The sequence below is a fragment of the Hyla sarda genome, chromosome 4 (genome assembly GCF_029499605.1).
Source record: "Hyla sarda isolate aHylSar1 chromosome 4, aHylSar1.hap1, whole genome shotgun sequence".
NCBI classification, from domain to species: Eukaryota; Metazoa; Chordata; class Amphibia; order Anura; family Hylidae; genus Hyla; species Hyla sarda.
The window spans coordinates 277,194,784-277,216,502 of NC_079192.1; the positions used below are offsets into that span (position 1 = coordinate 277,194,784).

The 21,719-nt window shown below is 46.4% G+C and overlaps 1 protein-coding gene across 2 annotated transcripts in view; it reads left to right on the top strand.

The window, feature by feature from the left end:
- The window catches only part of EEA1 (early endosome antigen 1), a 118,571-nt gene that overhangs the window by 68,767 nt on the left and 28,085 nt on the right, over positions 1 to 21,719 (top strand). For both annotated transcript variants that reach the window (XM_056574352.1, XM_056574353.1), the window contains 6 exons: positions 131 to 250; positions 2,812 to 3,015; positions 3,929 to 4,129; positions 6,244 to 6,357; positions 6,523 to 6,678; positions 8,813 to 8,952. In XM_056574352.1, the coding sequence (XP_056430327.1) occupies positions 131 to 250; positions 2,812 to 3,015; positions 3,929 to 4,129; positions 6,244 to 6,357; positions 6,523 to 6,678; positions 8,813 to 8,952 (935 nt within the window). The remainder of the gene's footprint in view (positions 1 to 130; positions 251 to 2,811; positions 3,016 to 3,928; positions 4,130 to 6,243; positions 6,358 to 6,522; positions 6,679 to 8,812; positions 8,953 to 21,719) is intronic.

Genomic DNA, 21,719 nt, shown 5'->3' on the forward strand with positions numbered 1-21,719 from the left:
TTATTTATTTATTTTAAACTCCTTTAACAATAAACAGGGTATGCTTTTACTTCTGAACATTCCAAATATTTAGGTTTGGGTATTTATTGGATGTAGAAGAATTAAAATGGAAACGTTTGTTTTCCCTCAGCTTAAAGAAAATGTCTCCACTTCAGCCGATCTGCAGCATCAGTTGGAGAAAATTCGACAGCAACACCAAGAACAGCAAACCCTTCAGCAAACCACTACATCCAAACTGAGAGAAGCCCAGGTAAATATATACATACATATACCTTGGTTATATGTCAAGCTAGTGGTAAAACAAATAAAATGGACTAAATGGTAATTGAAACTGCTTTGTACGCTACAGTGCTGGGTTTCCAGATTGTTCAAGCTAAACATAAGCTCTATTATTAAATTTGTTGCCACAACAGACTGACATAACACAAACTGCAGTAAAGCAATTATATATATATATATATATATATATATATATATATATATATATACACACACACATATATACACCGTATTTATCGGGGTATACCACGCACCGGCCTATAACACGCACCCTCATTTTACCAAGGATATTTGGATAAAAAAAGTTTTTTTACCTAAATATCCATGGCAAAATGAGGGTGCGTGTGTGCGCATGCGTATACCCCGATACATCCCCAGGAAAGGCAGGGGGAGAGAGGCCGTCGCTGCTGGCTTCTCTCCCCCTGCCTTTCCTGGGGTCTAGAGCCCTGCTGCCGCTTCTCTCCCGCTGGCTATCGGCGCCACTGCCCGTTCTCTCCCCCTGACTATCGGTGGCGGTGCCCCATTGCCGGCGCCTATAGCCAGGGGGAGAGAAGCGGTGCCGGCAATGGGGCAGCGGCACCGACAGACAGGGGGAGAGAAGGGGCAGCGGCACCCACTGCCGGCGCCGCTGCCCCGTTTCCTCCCCCTGGCTATCGGCGCCGCTGCCCCATTGCTGGCGCCGCTTCTCTCCCCCTGGCTATCGGCGCCGGCACTGATAGTCAGGGGGAGAGAACGGGCAGCGGCACCGATCGCCAGGGGGAGAGAAGGGCCGGCAGCAGGGTGCTAGACCCCAGGGCAGGCAGGGGCAGCGCTGGCGGTCTCTGCACCTGCAAAGCCGCTGCAGTTCATTGATTTAAAGCGCCCGCTTTAAATCATTGAACTGCAGCGGCTTATCGGCGTATAACACGCAGGTAGACTTTAGGCTAAAATTTTTTGCCTAAAAAGTGCGTGTTATACGACGATAAATACGATATATATATTATTATTATATATAATAATTTTTTTTTTTTCTTTTTTTGTGTGCAGCTTCCTCCTTTTTATGATAACTCTGACACCCACTGCATAAAAACTGCCATACATTAGTAAAGCACAAAATAGACAATTAGCCAAAGTTTGATAATTGTTCTGTTTATTGTCTAAACCATTGATCAGAACTTTTTGTGGGTAAGTTATCTGCCTGTGTACAATGACTATAAGGATCTCTTTTACATGGGCAGATTTACTGCCTGGAGCAATCAACCACTAAGTGTCATCCATTATAGCCATATATTGGACGTATGCTTTACAGATTCTACCAATGTATCCAGACAGGTATACCCTGCTAATGGAGTGTGAACCCAGCCTAATGTAATTATACATATACAGTAAACCACTTTACATGATTGTTGGCATCACATGTCCTGTTTACACATTGACTGTTGATCATTTTCATATCCACATAAATGATATGACTAATCAGCTTGTGTTCACTGAAGCTTTATATCATTTGTTGTTTGATCGCTGGGTATATCTACCCTGGACAGTGATGAGGAACAAGCGAACATTTGGGTAATAATATAGCCCGTTAATGCTTTCTGGGACATCTTTACAGCACAACACTGCACGTCTGTCATCTAATTGAGTGTTTGTGACATATTAGTGTTTTACATTTATCTTTAATGGTACATATGTTTGTGACAGTTGTTTTAGGGACAGACAGCATTCTTTTAATTATGTATCTGATTTAATAGCTTATCTGATTGCATCAGAGGTTGAACAAGGTAAGTTAGACAGTTCCTCATTTCTCTCCCTTGCAGATGTCCACTTCTGATCAAGCGTATGGCATCACAAAGAAAATGAGGCTTCATCTAGTGTGTTGGAGATGATAAAATGGAACCTTTATATCCTCAGCATTAAAACAATACAACAAGCAGCATATTGCATACGGGATCTTTATATTGTAGACATGTTTCCGGTGCAATGCTCCTTTTTAACAGACAGTCATCACGCTGGATAAAGCCCCATTTTCTTCATTAGAGGAACCTGATAAACCTGCTTGTTGCAGGGCCTCGATAATGATAGGGCAGAGACTGAGTTTGCCATCATATAGTCTGCTACTATAATTCAGGTGATGATAAGTTATTAACACTAAGGTGTTTATAGGGTCATTACCTTTTGTTTGATTTTTTTTTTTTGGTCTTATTTTTTTTTTTTTTTTTATCAGAATTTTATTAAGCTGTCTGTTAGCAATGTTAAGTCTGTTTTTTTTAGTGACCAAGATGGCTGTGGACAGGATGAGGTTGTTCTCTCTTTCATGAGGCTGATAGAAGACTGGATCTATAATGGCAATATACTTCCCTTATGTGGGGCAGCAATATTCACATGATCCACATGGAAGTGAAGCAGTAGTAGCATGCTGTACATTTTTCTTCTCCCAATTAAGTTTACTATATTTGTGCTTTGTGATATTGCCATTTCTTCATATGATCTTATTCTACAAGGTGATTTTATTTTCCACTACACATTTACCTGATGCTTAATGACATTTTTCAGAGTGATCTTGAGCAAGTGTTGAGGCAGATTGGTGACAAAGATCAAAAAATTCAAAACCTCGAGGCCTTGCTGGAAAAGAGCAAAAAAAATATTTCCTTACTTGAGAAAGAGCGAGAAGATCTATGTGCCAAAATTCAAGCTGGTGAAGGAGAAACTGCCGTCCTCAACCAGCTACAAGAGAAGAACCACACTCTGCAGGAACAGGTACGTAGCGGTTATGGGATAAATGAACTATACAGTGGTCCCTCAACATACAATGGTAATCCGTTCCAAATGGACCATCGTTTGTTGAAACCATCGTATGTTGAGGGATCCGTGCAATGTAAAGTATAGGACAGTGGACTGCAACCTGCAGACCTCCAGATGTTGCAAAACTACAACACCCAGCATGCCCGGACAGCCAACGGCGGTCCGGGCATACTGGGAGTTGTAGTTTTGCAACATCTGGAGGTCCACAGGTTGAAGACCACTGGTATTGGAGGTTATACTCACCTGTCCCCGCCGCTCCAGACCATCACCGCTCGTCACCGCTGCCCTGGATGTCGCCTTCAATCGCTGTCGCCGTGTCCCCGACGCTCCGGCAAGGCCTTTGCTACCACGGCATCCTTGCTCTCCGTCGCCGCCATCACGTCGCTACGCACGCTGCTCCTATTGGATGATGGGACGGTGTGCGCAGCGATGTGATGACGACGATGGAGAGCGCCGACCATGCAGAGGATCCCGAAGAGGATGGTCTGGAGCTCCGAGGACAGGTAAATGATCGTCAGCGGACCACACAGGGCACCGTAAACGTCTATACGGTGGCAACTGAAGCAGTCAGCGCTGCCGGATAGCCGTTTATGCGATGGCCCCGACATACAAAATCATCGTATGTTGATGCTGCCTTCAACATGTGATGGCCTCTGAGAGGCCATCGTATGTTGAAATGATCGTATGTCGGTGCCATCGTAGGTCGGGGGGTCAGTGTACAGGTATCTCATGTATTAGATATTTCTCTGCCCTAGCGGAGATGCATACATCTGCCTATGCGGTCTGGCTTGTTGTATTCATAGAATCTGGGTCAGGTCAGTATTACATAGCATTAACAGGTGTACTGACTCTTGTATTGTTTTTACAGGTAACACAACTAACAGAAAAATTAAAGAATCAGTCAGAAAGCCACAAACAAGCACAGGAAGATCTCCATGAGCAAGTGCAGGAGCAGAAATCCCAGGTCCGAGCAGCTCAAGACCGTGTCCTGTCTCTGGAGACCACCAATGGAGAACTAAATGGTCAACTGAATGAGAGCAAAGAAAAAATAGTGCAGCTGGATCTACAGGTACTGTTTATATAATGTCATAATTGTTTTTTAGTATATTACTGTAGCACTGCCATTTAGTGTTTTTTTTTCCAAAGGAAGTTCCTAGACAATAGTAATAACACATTAGTACAAATAATAAACAGCACTTCCACTGATGGCATAGTAGAAAACATTTCAAATTTTCATTTTGACCTTTTTAAGAAGGCTTTGCGGTCTAAGGCTCCTTTCACAGTACCGTTTTCGCCCGGTAGGTGACGTCCGTTAGGAAGATAGTGAGAGAAAAATTTGTGCATGACACGTTTTTTTTTCTCCCGCTATCTTCGGCCGCAAGAACAGGAGTTATGACTAACGTTAGAGGAATCTCATTCAAGTGAATGGGATCCTCTTTGCCCGTTTTAACTCCCGTTAGGCTCTGTTACAATAACGGACGTTAATGGCAGACAAAGTAGAAGAAGAAAAAAAAAAAGAGCCATTAACATCGGTTTGTAACAGAGCGTCTTCAGTAGTGTGAAAGAAGCCTAACCTGTTTTTCTAGATAGAGATGTCATCTAAAGGACAATTATATCCTTCTTCACTAATAATATATTCTCCATTGAAGTTGTTTCCGGTTTTGTATATTTGTGAAGTCACATTCCCTTGTCCAGCCAGCCTTCTGTCCTGTCTATAAGATGTTTGCAGATGAAGGCACATGTAATGAAAAACATCATTTAGTCTTCCCTGTAGTAACATGTTGCAAAATAAATAAATAAATAAATAAATAAATGAAGGAGAGTTATCACACGCTACTTCATTTGTGGTCATGTTATGGACAGGACACGTTCAATAAAGAGTATATTACTATGTAGCCTATATCCTCCAATGCAATACATTATCAATAAAGTGGTTAACCCCTATAAAGCTTTCAGATGCCAGTAGCTAAATTTTCATTTGAGAAGTATCTGGCCTAAGGACAGGATCCTTTTTAACAAATGTAAGGGAATAGGGTTCCCATTTCAACATATCACAGCACAGGTAAGGGTCCATTCACATTTCCTCTGTACTGCTCTGAAAGTAGCCATATGCCATTATTCACCTGACAGAGTGGGGTGGTATGCTTTGTTGTACATTTTTCTTCCTGTTAATAATAAACATTGTTATGCTGCTGTATAGTGAAATACATCAGTTTTTCCTCTTCGCATTCTAAGAGGCATAACCATTTTATTTTTCCACCTAGAGCTTATTTTTTGCGTGACCAATTATACTTTATACTTTAATCTCACCTTTCATTTGACCATAAAATGTATCGTGTAACAAAAATTATTATTAATGGGTGAAGAAGTATAAGAAAATTAATTATAATTGTAATTATGCAACTTTATTTTTTAAATTTTTTTTGGGGGGGGGTTTGGTTATTCCACAGTGCTCAATTTCCATGTAAAGAATAGAAAGTCAGGGCACTCACCATAGATACTTAATTATTTTTTATTCATGATAACACAAGAACATGAAAGTGCACATGGGTATATGCGGACAGAACAAACACAGGGATCCTTCTAAGAGGCAAGTGCTTGCTTATTACACAGTGCACTTCATGGTAAAATTGACATTCTATTTATTCTATAGGTCAATGCTGTTAAAATGTTACCCAATTTATATAGTTTTTCTATTATTGTACTATAGAAAAAATGCTAACTTTTTTTAAACAAAATTGGTATATACAGGGCTAACTTTTGTTCTGATGGGACATTTTGATCGCTTTTAATTCATTTTATTTCCCCTGATACAGTATTTCTTTTACATTTATTATATTTTAATAGTTTTGACAATTACACACATTGATTCCAAATATGTAAAAAATACAGTTTTTTATTTATTTTATTGTGGGGAAAATTGGAAAATAAGGGTTTATTTATTTTACACTTTAAGTCTCCTTTGGGGACTTTTATATGCAATCAATAAATTGATTCACTATATAATGCTATGTCTACAGCCTAGCATTACACATTGAGATCGGGGATCCACTGATATAGCCTGACTAAGCCAGACTGCATCAGTGAGTCATTGATCGGGGGCAGGAGGCAGGTAAGGGGACCCTCCTCCGCCATTTTAGCTTATCATATCCCCTGCAGTATTAAGTTCCGCTTTACTTTCAGGTCAAAGCAAAGACTGAGCTTTTATTATCGGCTGAAGCAGCAAAGACTGCACAGAGGGTTGACTTGCAAAATCACTTGGATACAGCTCAAAATGCATTGCAAGACAAGCAACAGGTAAGCATTGCTCCAACATTGCTAAGCACATGCAATCAGTAAGCTTAATGTATGTATGATTGTTTGCCATTATTGAGTACTAATAATTAAATGTATACTCGTTTTCAATTATTCAATACTCTTGCATTGTGTATTTCTATTGATTCTCTTTTTTTTTCCAAGTAGGAATTAAATAAAGTGAATGTTCAGCTTGAGCAAGTGACAGCAAAATTACAAGAAAAGCGGGATCATTGTACTCAGCTGGAGCAAACTCTCAAAGAGTACAAGGAGAAGCAATTGAACCTAGAGCAGAAAGCAGAAGGCCTTGAGGGGCAGGTGAAGGTGAGTGCAAATTAGTTAAAGGGGTTATCCAGGAATAGAAAAAAAAAAGCAAATTTCTGTTAAAAACAGCTCCACGTCTGTTTCCATTTTGTGTGTAGTATTACAACTTTGCACCATTCACTTCAATGGAACTGAGGTGCAGAACCACACCCAACCTGGAGACAGACAGGGAGCGGTTCTTGAAATAAATTAGCTCTGTTTTTCTATTCCTGGATAACCCCTTTAAAAGTACAGCTACTATTTTTTCCTAATGCATAAATATAAATGTTTTGGATACAATGGGAGAAGCCTGTCATTTTCATCATAGGTATATACCTCCACTATGAGAGACATAATGAGAAAAAATCCATTGCAAATTATGGTGGAAAATAAGCATTTGGTCAGTAACAAAGGTGAATCTCAATACTTTGTTATATACCCTTTGTTGGCAATGACATAGGTCACAAGGTTTTCACACACTGCTGCTGGTATTTTGTCCCCTTCCTCCAATCAGATCTCCTCTAGAACAGTGATGTTTTGGGGCTGTCGCTGGGCAACACAGACTTTCAACTCCCTCCAAAGGTTTTCTATGGGGTTGAGATCTGGAGACTGGCTAGGCCACTCCAGGACCTTGAAACGCTTCTTACGAAACCAATGCTTCATTGCCCTATTTCCTCTTCAATGCCCTTGCTGATGGAAGGAGATTTTCACTCAAAATCTCACGATATGTGGCCCCATTCATTCTTTCCTTTACACGGATCAGTCGTCCTGGTCCCTTAGCAGAAAAACAGCCCCAAAGCATGATGTTGCCACCCCCATACTTCACGATGAGTTGAGTTTTTACCAAAAAGTTCTACTTTGGTTTCATCTGACATTCTCCCTGTACTCTTCTGGATCATCCAAATGCTCTCTAGCAATCCTGAGACGCGCCCGGACATGTACTGGCTTAAGCAGAGGGACACGTCTGGCACTGCATGATTTGAGTCCCCGGCGGCGTAGTGTGTTACTGATGGTAGCCTTTGTTACTTTGGCCCCGTGTGGTTCTGGGATTTTTGCTCACCGTTCTTGTGATCATTTTGACACCACAGGGTGAGATCTTGCGTGGAGCACCAGATCGAGGGAGATTATCAGTGGTCTTGTATGTCTTCCATTTTCTAATAATTGTGGACTGGAACTCAATAGTCTAAGTTGGTGAAGTGAAATAAGAAAAAGATTATATAAATATAACTATTGTTTAGAAATAGAAAACAGAAATTTGGCATGTGTGTATGTATTCACCCCCTTTGTTAGGAATCCCATAAAAAGCTCTGGTCCAACCAATTACCTTCAGAAGTCACATAATTAGTGAAATGGTGTCCACCTGTGTGCAATCTAAGTGTCACATGATCTGTCACTACAAATGCACACCTTTTTTGAAAGCCCTAGAGGCTGCAACACCTAAGCAAGAGGCATCAGTAACCAAACACTGCCATGAAGACCAAGGAACTCTCCAAACAAGTAGGGGTTCAATGTTGTTAAGTACAAGTCATGGTTAGATTATATAAAAAAAAAAATATATATATATATATATATATCTCCAAATCTTTGATGTTCTCCAGGAGCACCATCAAATCTATCATACCCAAATGGAAAGAACATGGCACAACAGCAAACCTGCCAAAATTCGTCCGCCTACCTTCCGAAACTCGTCATTCACTCTGAAAAATGGTCTTGAGAGACAGCTCCATAGACTTCTCTGAGCAGACATGATACCCATAAAAGTCTTTGGAGAGAGAAGGGGGTGAAGGAGTTAACTGCTAGTGTGACAAGCAGAGACTGTCTACAGAAGTCTGTAGTGTGTGTTCTATTTAACAAATCACTGCTCAGTATTGCTTTACAATTTCCTAACCCTGCTGCTGCTTTTTAGGGTTTTGTCTAGAGGTGTAGTGTATGGAAGACATCAAAGCAGCTAGTCTCCATACACTAGCTAAGGGACAACTAGACTTAAGGGTTGGAGCCTGTAGAGGGAAAAACTAGTGAAAACTCTCAACACAAGGAAGTACCTGCTCAGCCATTCACTTGCCACAGTTCTCAGAGGTTGTTTATATTAAAATTGAATCAATTGTCAAAAATAATTTCAAGTTAATCATGGATTTGTACATTGTATTTTCCACAGAAACTGGAAGTAGATTTAGCAAGTGTGAAAGCGAGTCGTGAGCAATGTGTGCAAGATCTTCAGCAGCAGAAGCAGCAGAGCTCACAACTAGAGCTAAAAGTGTCAGAACTAGTCAAACTGCTGGAGGATGAGAAGGCGTTGTAAGTAAATGGTTTCATTATTTTATTATTATATCAATATTAGAGCCATGTTATATAATATACTACTTAAGTAATAGGTACTACTTATCAATTTCATTTCTACTGGAGTATTGGAAGGTTACCTGTCATTTGTCCTGAGCGGTTTGTTCTAGTAAATGCTTGTATTTTTTTTAATGAAATAACTATTCTGTTATTACTACTGAAAGTTTATGAATAAATTGACTATAGGTGTTAACATTCACCTTGTAAATTGTCATAGTGTTTCCCTACACAGTCTGGCAATGTCAGCACTGATGGGATAGTGTCAGACTGTGTAGGGCCCCAACCCTGACTGATAACACCTAGACAATACTTTCACCATTCTGTGGTTAGGGGATAAGTCTTAATGGTGGAATAAGCTCAATAATTTTCCTTGGTGCAAGACATTAACCCCTTGGGAACGGAGCCCATTATAACCCTAAGGAAGGGAGCATTTTTTGCAATTCCGACCACTGTCACTTTAAGCATTAATAACTCTGGGATGCTTTAACTTTTCATTCTGATTCCTAGATTGTTTTTTCATGACATATTCTACTTTGTTAGTGGTAAATTTTCGTCGATATTTGCATAATTTCTTGGTGAAAAATTCCAAAATTTGATGGAAAAATTTTAAATTTTGCATTTTTCTGAATTTGAAGCTCTCTGCTTGTAAGGAAAATAGACATTCCAAATAAATTTATGTATTGAATGAGAAAACGTGAAGGAGAAAATTCAAAATCTTCATTTATTTTTACACTCGCATGTTCTTGTAGACCCAGTTTTTGAATTTTTACAAGGGGTAATAGGAGAAAAAGCCCCCCAAAACTTGTAACCCAATTTTTCTCGAGTAATGAAATACCTCATATGTGTATGTGAAGTGTTCGGCGGGCGCAGTAGAGGGAAGTGAAGGAGCAACAATGAGATTTTGGAGTGTGAGACTTTCTGAAATGGTTTTTGAGGGGTATGTCACATTTAGGAAGCCCCTATGGTGCCAGAACAGCAACCCCTCCCCCCCCCTCTCAAGGTATGTAACAAGGGGTCCAGCGAGCCTTAACACCCCACAGGTGTTAGACGACTTTTCATTAAAATCAGATGTGTAAATTAAAAAATTTTCACTAAACTGCATTTTTTTCCCCCTCAAACTTATAATTTTTACAAGGGGTAATGGGAGGAAATGCTCCCCAAAATTTGTAACCCCATCTCTTCTTAGTATGGAAATACCAGATGTTAGGACGTAAAATGCTCTGCAGGCGAACTACAATGCTCAGAAGAGAAGGAGTCAGATTTGGCTTTTGGAAAGCAAATTTTGCTGAAATGGTTTTTGGGGGGCATGTCGCATTTAGGAAGCCCCTATGGTGCCAGAACAGCAAAAAAAAAAAAACACATGGCATACTATTTTGGAAACTACACCCCTCAAGGAACGTAACAAGGGGTACAGTGAGTCTTAACACCCCACAGGTGTTTGACGACACTTCGTTAAAGTTGGATGTGTAGATGATTTCTTTAATTTTTTTACTAAAATGCTGGCTTTTTCCCAAATTTTACATTTTTACAAGGGGTAATAGGAGAAAATGCCCCCCAAAATTTGTAACCCCATTTCTTCTGAGTATGGAAATACCCCATGTGTAGACAAGTGCTCTGCTGGTGCACTACAATGCTCAGAAGAGAAGGAGCGCCATTGGGCTTTTGGAGATAGAATTTGTTTGGAATGGAAGTCATGGTGCCATGTGCTTTTACAAACTACACCCCTCGAAACTACACCCCTCACAGAATGTAATAAGGGGTGCAGTGAGCATTTTTGCCCCACTGGCGTTTGACAGATCTTTGGAACAGTGAACTGTGCAAATGAAAAATTAAATTTCTCTATCGGCTCCATTGGGGGACACAGACCGTGGGGTTATGCTGCTGTCTCTAGGAGGTGTGACACTATGGTAATAAAAAAATCTGCTCCTCCCAGCAGGATATACCCGCCTCCAGGCCCTGAGCTAATCAGTTTAAGCTTAGTGTATGAAGGAGGTGGCATGGTCTTCTATTTTATTGTTTTTCCTAGTATAGGGACGTGTTAGTTTTTTATTCCCTTTTTCTTTCATGTTTTCAGGTGGGGACTCAGGGACTCCGGTTCCCTGTTTCCCCATTGTGAGTAAGGGGGCACAGACATTGCGTATATGCGCTGTTCACCCCCCCTCGCCAACGGTCAGCGCCTGGGTTGGTACCTCATGGGTCCGGGTCCCCCTATTTCTCTGCTCGCCTCGCTTGCGCATAGCAGCCAGGCGTGATGCAGGTGACAAAAAGCTGACTGAAGACTTCACAGAAGACTCCATTAGGTAAGTTCTTCTGACTGAGGTGAGTACATTCCTTTCTCCTTAGGTGCGGACCTGCAACCTCTGGAGACCCTCTTTTTTTGGCCCACCTTTTTTTAGGTTTATGGGGCTGGCTGTACTGGGGCTTTATTCTTTCTGGGGCGAGCAGTGGCATCTTTAGGGGGCATGAGTGATTGCACTGTGTGTATGTGTGTTTCATACCTCACTGTGTGTGTGTTTTTTACTATGCGGCTACGAGCCGCAGCGCCTTATATGCGGCTGACAGCCGCGGCGCTTTCTCTGGCTGGGCGCACGGAGCGCCGGCTTACTTTCACTTTCTCCGACAGCTGCTGCCGGCGTGTTCACCGCCCGCTCTCTTGCGGCTGACATATGCGCTCGGGACTGGGAGCGGGCGCCATGACAGCTTCTTCCCCGTCCTCCATTAGCTCCGCCCACAGGGCCGGCGGAGCTCCCTGGAGGCACGAAGTGTCCTCCAATCAGCGCCATGGGCGTGAATTTCACTGTGAGAGGCCAATCCTTCAGTGCCTCTGCCTCAGGCACGCCCCTCTCTGGCTATTGGCTGGCCTTTTTTCACTAGCTGCACGGAGCAGAGTTCTCCTCTCTGCCAGCTGCCAGGGGACATAGACTAGGGTGAGAAAGTTCCGGTCTTTTCTCATTATGTCCATACCCAGAGCTGTTCCTCCCTCTAAACAGAAAACCGGAGTGTTGGTGACTTATTTTGTCTGTAAGCACTGTAATGCTAAGATGCCTAGCTCTACTGAGCCCACTTGCTCTGACTGCTCCCCCAGACCCCCAGGTACCCCTGGATGCCCTTTCGGTCCCGGTGGATTCAGCTGCCCCTCCAACCTGGGTTTCTTCCTTGACCCAAGTCTCCCGTTCGGTAGCTGAGGCCTCCCGGGAAGTGGTATCCGCCTTGAAGGGGTCTGCCCTGCGCCGGCCCTCTGTGGGGGCTCGCTCCGCTTCCCCACATTCTTCACGCTCTCACAAGTGTACTAGGGGTGCCTCGTCCGACTCTTCCATTGAGTCCTCAGATAGGCATGGGCGCTCCCCCTGTGGGTTCCGCCCCCCCCCCCCCCGTCATCTGGTCACAAACGTCGCTCCTCCAGAGGACGTTCTCGGAGTCGCCGCTCTACCACGCCAGAGCCGCGTATCCGGTCAGGGTCGCCCCCCTCCAGGACTGCCTTCACTCGTTCACATTCTCCTGGTGAACTGGCTGACGAGGCTTCCGAATCGGCATCTGATTCTGACAACGGACCGCTCGGATACAGTTGAAATGGTGAACTCACTGCTTGCGGCCATAAGAGACACCTTTCACTTAGAGGACCCAGGAACTTCGGACGTAACTCCTGAAGTATCCTTTCATCATGCTAAGCCAGCACCTCAAAAGTTCAGCTCTCACGCTGACTTTGACGCCATTCTGGAATCTGCATGGAAACATCCAGACAAGAGGTTCCCGGGAATTCAGACGATTCAAGAACGTTATCCATTTGACAAGGATCTAGTCACTAAGGTGGTTTCCCCTCCCTCAGTGGATCCACCAATCTCCCGGATCTCTAAGGCCACTACGCTGCCACTGGCAGATGCGGCTGCCTTCAAGGATTCCACGGACAAGAAGGTGGAGTCCTTAGCGAAGTTTGCCTCTGAAACAGCCGGCTCTTCGCTTCTTCCCATCTTCGCCTCAGCATGGGCGTCCAAGGCCCTATCTGAGTGGTGCCCAAAATTCCGTCAGGGTATCCTAGCGGAATCCCCCTCAGAGGATCTGTCTGCTCTGGCTCTCCAATGCTCTAAAGCTGGGGAATTTCTGTGCACAGCTTCCATGCAGTCAGCCCGTTGTTCTGCCTTTGCTGTGGGTCACCTAGCTGCTCTCCGCCGTTCTATGTGGCTTAAAGCTTGGGATGCGGATGCCGCTTCCAAAAGGTCTCTCACTGAGCTTCCTTTTGCGGGTGGCCGTCTTTTTGGCATGCGCCTTGACGAGATTATCTCTGAGGCGACGGGAGGTAAGAGTTCCTTGTTGCCTCAAAATAAGGCTCGCTCTACTTCCCAAAGGAAGTCCTCTTCCTTTCGGACCTTTGGCCCCAGCAAGGGGTCTGAGCGGGCACCTTCGTGGGACAAGAAGTCTCCCTCGTTCTGGCCACGCCCGTCTTGGAAGTCAGACACCAACCGTTCCGGCTGGTTTGTGGCCAAATCAGGCAACCGCAAACCCTCTTCTGCATGAAGTGAAGCCCCCACCCGCAGTTTTTTCTCGGGTGGGAGGTCGTCTCTTATATTTTTCGAGACATCTGGACCACACACATTCTGGACTCCTGGGTCAGGGACGTGGTATCCAGCGGTTACCGAATCGAATTCGCCTCCCTCCCGAGGGTTCGCTTTTTTCGATCCCGGGCCCCCCAGTCTCCTTCTCTGGTGAAGCAGTTTCGAGAGGCTCTCCAGTCTCTGCTTCTCCAGTGCGTTATCGTTCCTCCAGGGGGAACGTTTTCGGGGTTTCTATTCCAATCTTTTTGTGGTCCCCAAGAAGGACGGTTCTGTGCGGCCAATCCTAGACCTCAAGCGTCTCGACCGTCATCTTCTCATCTGCCACTTCCGAATGGAATCTCTCTGTTCGGTAGTGGGATCCCTGGAACTAGGGGAGTTTCTTCCTTGGTGGACATCAAGGATGCCTACCTCCATGTGCCAATATTTCCAGGCCATCATCGGTACCTCCGCTTTGCGGCTCCGAAGGGACATTTTCAATTCGTAGCCCTCCCCTTTGGCCTGGCCACGGCTCCTCAGGTCTTTACCAAGATCCTTGCACCGGTAATGGCCCTGTTGCGGTCGAGGGGAGTCTCGGTGATACCCTACCTGGACAACCCTCTCATCAAGGCTCCCACCAGAGCCCAGACCCTCCACCCGAAGCGATCCAGAGTGTGGATGTCACTCTTCACACTCTGGATCTCTTCGGGTGGAGGGTCAACCGGGACAAGTCAGTCCTCTCTCCCACCCAGTCCCTGATATTCTTGGGACTTCACTTCAACACCACCTCGGCCCGAATGTGCCTTCCGCCGGACAAACGTCTGACTCTTCTGTCAGGAGTCCGCTCCCTTCGGCTCCAGGTCCCAGTCTCCATCTGCACTTGCATGGAAGTCCTGGGTCGGATGGTGGCGACCATAGAGGCTGTGCCCTTTGCCCAGTTTCATTACCGACCACTTCAACTGGTGATCCTCTCTCGGTGGGACAGATCTCCGTTGTCCCTCGATCGCAAGTTTTTCTCCCTCACAGGATCCGTCAGTCTCTCTTCTCTGGTGGCTGTGCTCCCCGCTTCTTCTCCAGGGGCGCTCATTTCTTCCCCTTCACTGGCAGGTGGTTACGACAGACGCCAGTCTGTCGGGCTGGGGTGGTGTGTTCAGGGATTGGACGGTCCAGGGACTCTGGTCTCCCCGAGAAGCCCTTCTTCCGATAAACATATTGGAACTACGGGCGATCCTGCTTTGCCTTCTTCATTGGGAGTCCCGGCTTCAGACCCGGCCGTGGCATACATAAATCGTCAAGGCGGCACTCGCAGCTCGGCAGCCATGGCCGAGGTGTCCAAGATTCTCATCTGGGCGGAAAGCATGGTTCCGGCCATCTCGGCGATTCACATTCCGGGGTGCTCAACTGGATAGCAGACTTCCTCAGTCGGTCCTCACCCGACCCCATCGAGTGGTCCCTACATCCAGAGGTCTTCGCACAGATCTGCGACCTCTGGGGCATTCCAGACATGGACCTCTTCGTGTCCCGGCACAATCGGAAGATCCTTCCATTTGTGTCCAAGTCCCGGGACCCTCTGGCTTTATCCGTGGATGCCCTAGTGATTCCTTGGGCGGGGTTTGCCCTACCCTATCTGTTTATTCCCCTTCCGCTCCTTCCCAGGGTTCTGAGGAAGCTCAAAGCGGAGGACGTTCCCGCCATTCTGGTAGCTCCAGATTGGCCCCGAAGGTCGTGGTACGCCGATGTGGTCAGGCTCCTGAACGACACTCCGCTGCGCCTTCCGCTTCGTCCGGACCTGCTCTCACAGGGTCCTCTTTGCCACCCCAATTTACAGTTGCTGCATTTGACGGCGTGGCAGTTGAGACCGTGGTTTTGAGGGCCAGCGGGTTCTCTTCCCAAGTCATTCACACCATGCTCAGGGCTCGTAAGCCCTCCTCGGCAAAAATGTACCACCGTACCTGGCGGTCTTATTTTCGCTGGTGTGAAGCTCAGGTCCTGTCTCCTGTGACCTTCTCGGTTCCCCGTCTTCTCTCCTTTTTGCAGTCGGGGTTGGAACTAGGGTTGTCTCTCAGTTCCCTTAAAGGTCAGGTTTCGGTCCTTTCTATTCTTTTCCAGCATCCTCTGGCTTCTAATTCTCATGTCCGGACTTTCCTTCAAGGAGTGGCGCATGCTGTCCCTCCTTATTGGTCGCCCTCTCCCCCTTGGGACTTGAATCTGGTTCTGAGTGCCCTCCAGGGTGAACTTTTTGAGCCCCTTAGAGAGGTGTCTCTACGCCTCCTTTCTTGGAAAGTGGCGTTTCTTGTGGCTATCACCTCCATCCGGAGGGTGTCTGAATTGGCAGCTCTCTCCTGCCGTTCTCCATTTCTGGTGCTCCACCAGGACAAGGTTGTTTTCCGGCCAGATCCTTCCTTTTTGCCTAAGGTGGTTTCGGCTTTTCATCTCAATGAGGACATTGTCCTCCCGTCTTTTTGTCCTGCTGGTTCTCGGACAGTTTGTGTCTTTGACCTGTCGGTCCTCTCCTATTGCTCTGGAACTAAAACTGATTAGCTCAGGGACCGGAGGCGGGTATATCCTGCTGGGAGAAGCTTACTTTTTTTATTACCATAGTGTCACACCTCCTAGAGACAGCAGCATGCACCCACGGTCTGTGTCCCCCAATGGATCCTTCGAGAAAGAGATTTTACGGTAAGTAAACAAAAATCTCCTTTTTTCATTTTCACGGACCACTGTTCCAAAAATCTGTCACACCTGTGGGGTGTTAATGCTCAGTGTACCCCTTATTACATTACATGAGGGGTGTAGTTTCCAAAATGGGGTCACATGTGGGAGGGGGGGGGTGTCCATTGTTCTGGCACTATGGGGGCTTTGTAAACGCAAGTGGCCTTCAATTCCGGACAAAATTTCTCTCCAAAATCCCAATGTTGCTCCTTCTCTTCTGAGCATTGTAGTATGCCTGCAGAGCCCTTTACATCCACATATGGGCTATGTTCTTACTCAGAATAAATGGAGGACTTTTTTCCTACTTTCCCTTGTGAAAATGAAAAATTTAGGGTAACACCAGTATTTTAGTGAAAAAAACATTTTTTTTCTTCATTTTCCCATCCAACTTTAACGAAAATTCGTCAAACACCTGTGGGGTGTTAAGGTGCACTATACCCCTTGTTACGTTCCGTGAGGGGTGTAGTTTCCAAAATGGGGTCACACTTAGGTATTCATTTTTTTTGCATTTATTGTGCAAATCACCAATTTAGGCCTCAACTGTACATAGTGCGCTCTCACTCCTAAGCCTTGTTGTGCACTCGCAAAGCATTTTACGCCCACATATGGGGTATTTCTGTACTCAGGAGAAATTGCGTTACAAATTTGGGGGTCTTTTTTTTTTTTCCCTTTTACCTCTTGTGAAAATAAAAAGTATGGGGCAACACCAGCATGTTAATGTAAAATACATTCCGCTAACAGGCTGGTGTAGACCCCAACTTTTCCTTTTCATAAGGGGTAAAAGGGAGAAAAAGCCCCCAAAATTTGTAGTGAAATTTCTCCAGAGTACGGAAATACCCCATATGTGGCCATAAACTGTTTCATTGAAATACTACAGGGCTCCGAAGAGAGAGACCGCCATGCGTATTTGAGGACTAAATTAGGGATTGCATATGGGTGGACATTGGCGTAGAATACCCCTAACAGGGTGCTTCCAGCTGTTGCTAAACTCCCAGCATGCCTGGACAGTCAGTGGCTGTCCGGAAATGCTGGGAGTAGTTGTTTTGCAACAGCTGTAGCCTCTGTTTTGTGAACACTGCCGTACGATATGTTTTCATTATTATTGGGGGGGACAGTGTAAGGGGGTGTATATGTAGTGTTTTACCCTTTATTATGTGTTAGTGTAGTGTTTTTAGGGTACATTCGCATTGGCGGCGGTTTGCGGTGAGTTTCCCGCTAGGAGTTTGCGCTGCAGTGTAAAATTTGCCGCAGCCAGCTCAAACTAAAGCAGGAAACCCTCTGTAAACTTGCCCGTGTGAATGTACCCTGTGCATTCACATGGGGGGGGGGGGGGGCAAACCTCCAGCTGTTTAAAAACTACAACTCTCAGCATGTACTGACAGACTGCATGCTGGGAGTTGTACTTTTGCAACAGCTGGAGGCACACTGGTTGGAAAACCTTCAGTTAGGTTCTGTTACCTAACTCAGTATTTTCCAACCAGTGTGCCTCCAGCTGTTGCAAAACTACAACTCCCAGCATGTACTGATCGCCGATGGGCATGCTGGGAGATGTAGTTATGCAACAGCTGGAGGTACGCATCTACAACTCCCAGCATGCTGATACAGCTGTTTGGGCATGCTGGGAGTTGTAGTTTTGCAACATCTGGAGGGCTACAGTTTAAAGACCACTGCACAGTGATCTCCAGATGTTGCAAAACTACAAATCCCAGCATGCCCAGACAGCAAACTGCTAAACTGCTGTGTGGGCATGCTGGGAGTTGTAGTTTTGCAAGATCTAGAGGGCCACACTTTAGAGACCGCTATATAGGGGTCTCAAACTGTAGCACTCCAGATGTTGCTAGGCAACTCACCGGCTTCCGTAGGATCCAGGGAGCCGCATCGCCATCCTCTTGTGCCGCGATCGTCTCCGCCGCCGCCGATGAGTAAGTGGATGTTCGGCGTCGGTCCTCCTTGGTTTCCCCGTTCTGCCCCACCTATTGTGGGTGGGCAGAACGGGGAAACTGAAAGTTTACCCCCCTGCCCCCGATCTGCTATTGGTTGTTGCTTCTTGACGACCAATAGCAGGGATAGGAGGGGTGGCACCCCTGCCACCTCACTCCTATCCCTTCAGGGGGATCGTGGGTGTCTTGGACAACCCCGATCCCCCTTATTTTCCGCGTCACCGTAGACCAGTATGACCCTGAATAGCCGCAAATCGCTTGTGTGAATTCCCCTGCGATTTGCGGCGATCGCCGACATGTGGGGGTGGGGGTTAATTGGCACGGGATGCCTGCTGAATGATTTCAGCAGTCATTCCGGTCCGATCACCCCCCGGCCAGCTTAGGTGATCGGAAATGCGGAGGGTGTACAGGTACGCCCTCCATCTTTAAATGAAGGGACGCGAGGGCGTATCCATACGCCCTCCGTCCCCAACTGGTTAAAGGGGTAATCCGGTGGAAAATATATATATATTTTTTTTAAATCAACTGGTGCAAGAAAGTTAAACCGATTTGTAAATGCCTTCTATTAAAAAATCTTTACCCTTCCAGTACTTCTCAGCTGCTGTATGCTACAGAGGAAATTATTTTCTCTATCTGCTCCATTGGGGACACAGACCTTGGGTATATGCTGCTGTCACTAAAAGGCTTGACACTATGGTAACAAGAAAAGTTGGCCCCTCCCAGCAGTATATACCCGCCTACAGGCACATGAACTAATCAGCTTTAGCTTAGTGTCTGTAGGAGGCAGATGCTGGTCTGGAGCTCTCCAGACCTGGTCACTTATTGTATTATTTTTCAGTTTAGGGATGTTTAGTTAGACTTTTCTCTCCGTTTATTTTTTCTCTTTTCAGGTGGGGTCTCAGGAACATAGCATTCTCTGTTTCCCCATTTGCAAAGAAAGGGCACAGACAAAGAATCATGTACTGTCAACCCCTTCTCACCACTGGTCAGCGCCTGTGGTTGTACCTCTGGGTCCGGGTCCCCCTACTCTCCCTGCTTGTCTCGCTGTCTCAGCCCTGCATGTTGCAGGTGTCTAAAAGCTGACTGAAGACTTCATGAGGTAAGTTTTCTAAGGAAAGAGGTGAGTATTCTCTCCCTTTCTTTTCAGGTTTCTAGCCCTTCTCAGCCTTCCCAGGGTCTTGAGGAAGATCAAGGCAGAAGGCTTCCCCGCTATTCTCGTGGCTCCGGACTGGCCCAGGAGGGCATAGTACGCAGACGTGGTTCGGTTAATGGACGATGCGCCACTGCGCCTCCCACTCCGTCCAGACCTGCTCTCTCAGGGTCCTCTTTGCCAACCCAATTTACTGTTGCTGCATTTATAGGCGTCACGGTTGAAACTGCGGTTTTGAGAGCCAGAGTGTTTTCTAGCCAAGTTGTTCGCACTATGATCAGGGCGCACAAGCCCTCTTCTGCGAAGGTTTACCACCGTACTTGGCAGTCTTATTTTCGTTGGTGTGCATCTCACGCTTTTTCCCCAGTTACTTTCTCTCTCCCACGACTTCTTTCATTTTTACAGTCTGGGTTGGAACAACATTTTGGCTCTCAGTTACCTTAAGGGCCAAGTTTCGTCTCTTTCCATTCTCTTTTAACGTCCCCTGGCGTCTGATCCTCATATCCGGACTTTTCTTCAAGGTGTGGCTCATGCGGCCCCGCCTTACAGATTAGGGATCGACCGATATCGTTTTTTTAGGGCCGATACCGATAATCGGTGCAGGTTAGGGCCGATAGCCGATAACTTATACCGATATTCCGGTATAAGTTATCGGCTATTTAACCCCCTGCGACACCGCTGCAGATCATTGATTTAAAGCGGGCGCTTTAAATCAATGATCTGCTGTGGCTTTTGCGGGGCCATAGACCGCCGCCACCACCACCTGCTTCTCTCCCCTACCTGCCAGGGTGCTCCGGGCCACCCATCCATCGTTCCTGTAGTGTCCGGGGGCGTTCCGGGTGGAGGGTGGTCCGGTCCGGGCTGTCCTTCTTCTCCGGCGGTCATCTTCTCCACTCCGGGCAGGCTCCGGCCTAGTACGCTGCATAGACGTCGCTGCGCAGTGACGCCCGTGCGCAGCGACGCACCTGACGTCACGGCGTAGCGGCGTCTATGCAGCGTACTAAGCCGGAGCCTGCCCGGAGTGGAGAAGAAGACCGCCGGAGAAGGACAGCCCGGACCGGACCACCCTCCACCCGGAACGCCCCCGGACACTACATGAAGGATGGATGGCCTGGACCACCCCCATTACGGGTAAGTTTAATTTTTTTATTGACTCGGAGAGTGGGGGAGGGGCCCGATCGGTATAGCGGTATGGGAAAAAATCCATACTGGTATACCGCCTAGCATCACGGTGGGGGGTGTGACGTGGGTCGGGGGTGCGGTGCGGCGGGTCGAGGGGGTGGCGGTCGCGGTGCGGGGGGCGGTGCATTATCGGCTTATCGGCAAGATAATTGCCGATACCGATAATGCCCAAAATCGTGATTATCGGCCGATAATATCGGCCATACCGATAATCGGTCGATCCCTATTACAGATTGCCTACTCCACCTTGGGATATGAACTTGGTTCTCGGTGCCCTACAGGGTGCTCCCTTTGACCCTATCAGGGATGTTCCTCTATGTCTACTTTCCTGGAAGGTGGCGTCCCTTATTGCGGTCACTTCTATTAGGAGGGTTTCGGAGCTGGCAGCTCTATCCTGCCGCTCTCCCTACCTGGTCATCCACCAGGAAAAGGTTGTTTTTCATCCAGTTACGTCCTTTCTACCTAAGGTTGTTTCTGCTTTTCATCTCAATGAGGACATCATCCTGCTGTCCTTTTGTCCGGCCCCATCTCATCCAAAGGAATGTTTGCTCCATAAACTTGATGTAGTATGGGCCGTTTGGACCTACCTCTCAGTCACTTCTTTCTTTCAACAGTGTGACTGCTTTTTTGTACTTGCGCAGGGTTGTCGTATAGGACTACCTGCTTCCCAGGACACCATTTCTCGGTGGATAAGGTCTGCTATTTCGGAAGCTTACCGCTGCAAGGGGAAGACTCCACCCTTCAGGGTCTCAGCTCATTCCACTCGTTCTGTCGGGGCCTCCTGGGTTCTCCGCAACAGGGCTTCGGCCTCGCAAGTTTGTAAAGCAACCACCTGGTCATCTTTGCACACTTTTCCAAATTCTGCCAGGTGCATACCTTTGCATCTGCTGATGCTAGTCTGGGTCACAAGGTGTTGCATGCGGCCGTGGTCCAGTCTTCCACCTAACTTGCTCCTCTTTTACCCACCCTCAGGACTGCTTTGGTACATCCCAAGGTCTGTGTCCCCCAATGGAGCCAATAGAGAAAAGAAGATTTTTATGCTTACCGTAAAATCTTTCTCGGAGGATCCATTGGGGACACAGCTCCCACCCATTTTTCTGGTGTTCCTGGTTTGGTTACCTGTCCGAGGTTGGTTGTTTCAGTTCATTTTTATTCTGCGGTTCCTTGGACAGTTTCTGGGTTTTTTCTTTCCTGTCGGTCTTCTTCTACTGCTCT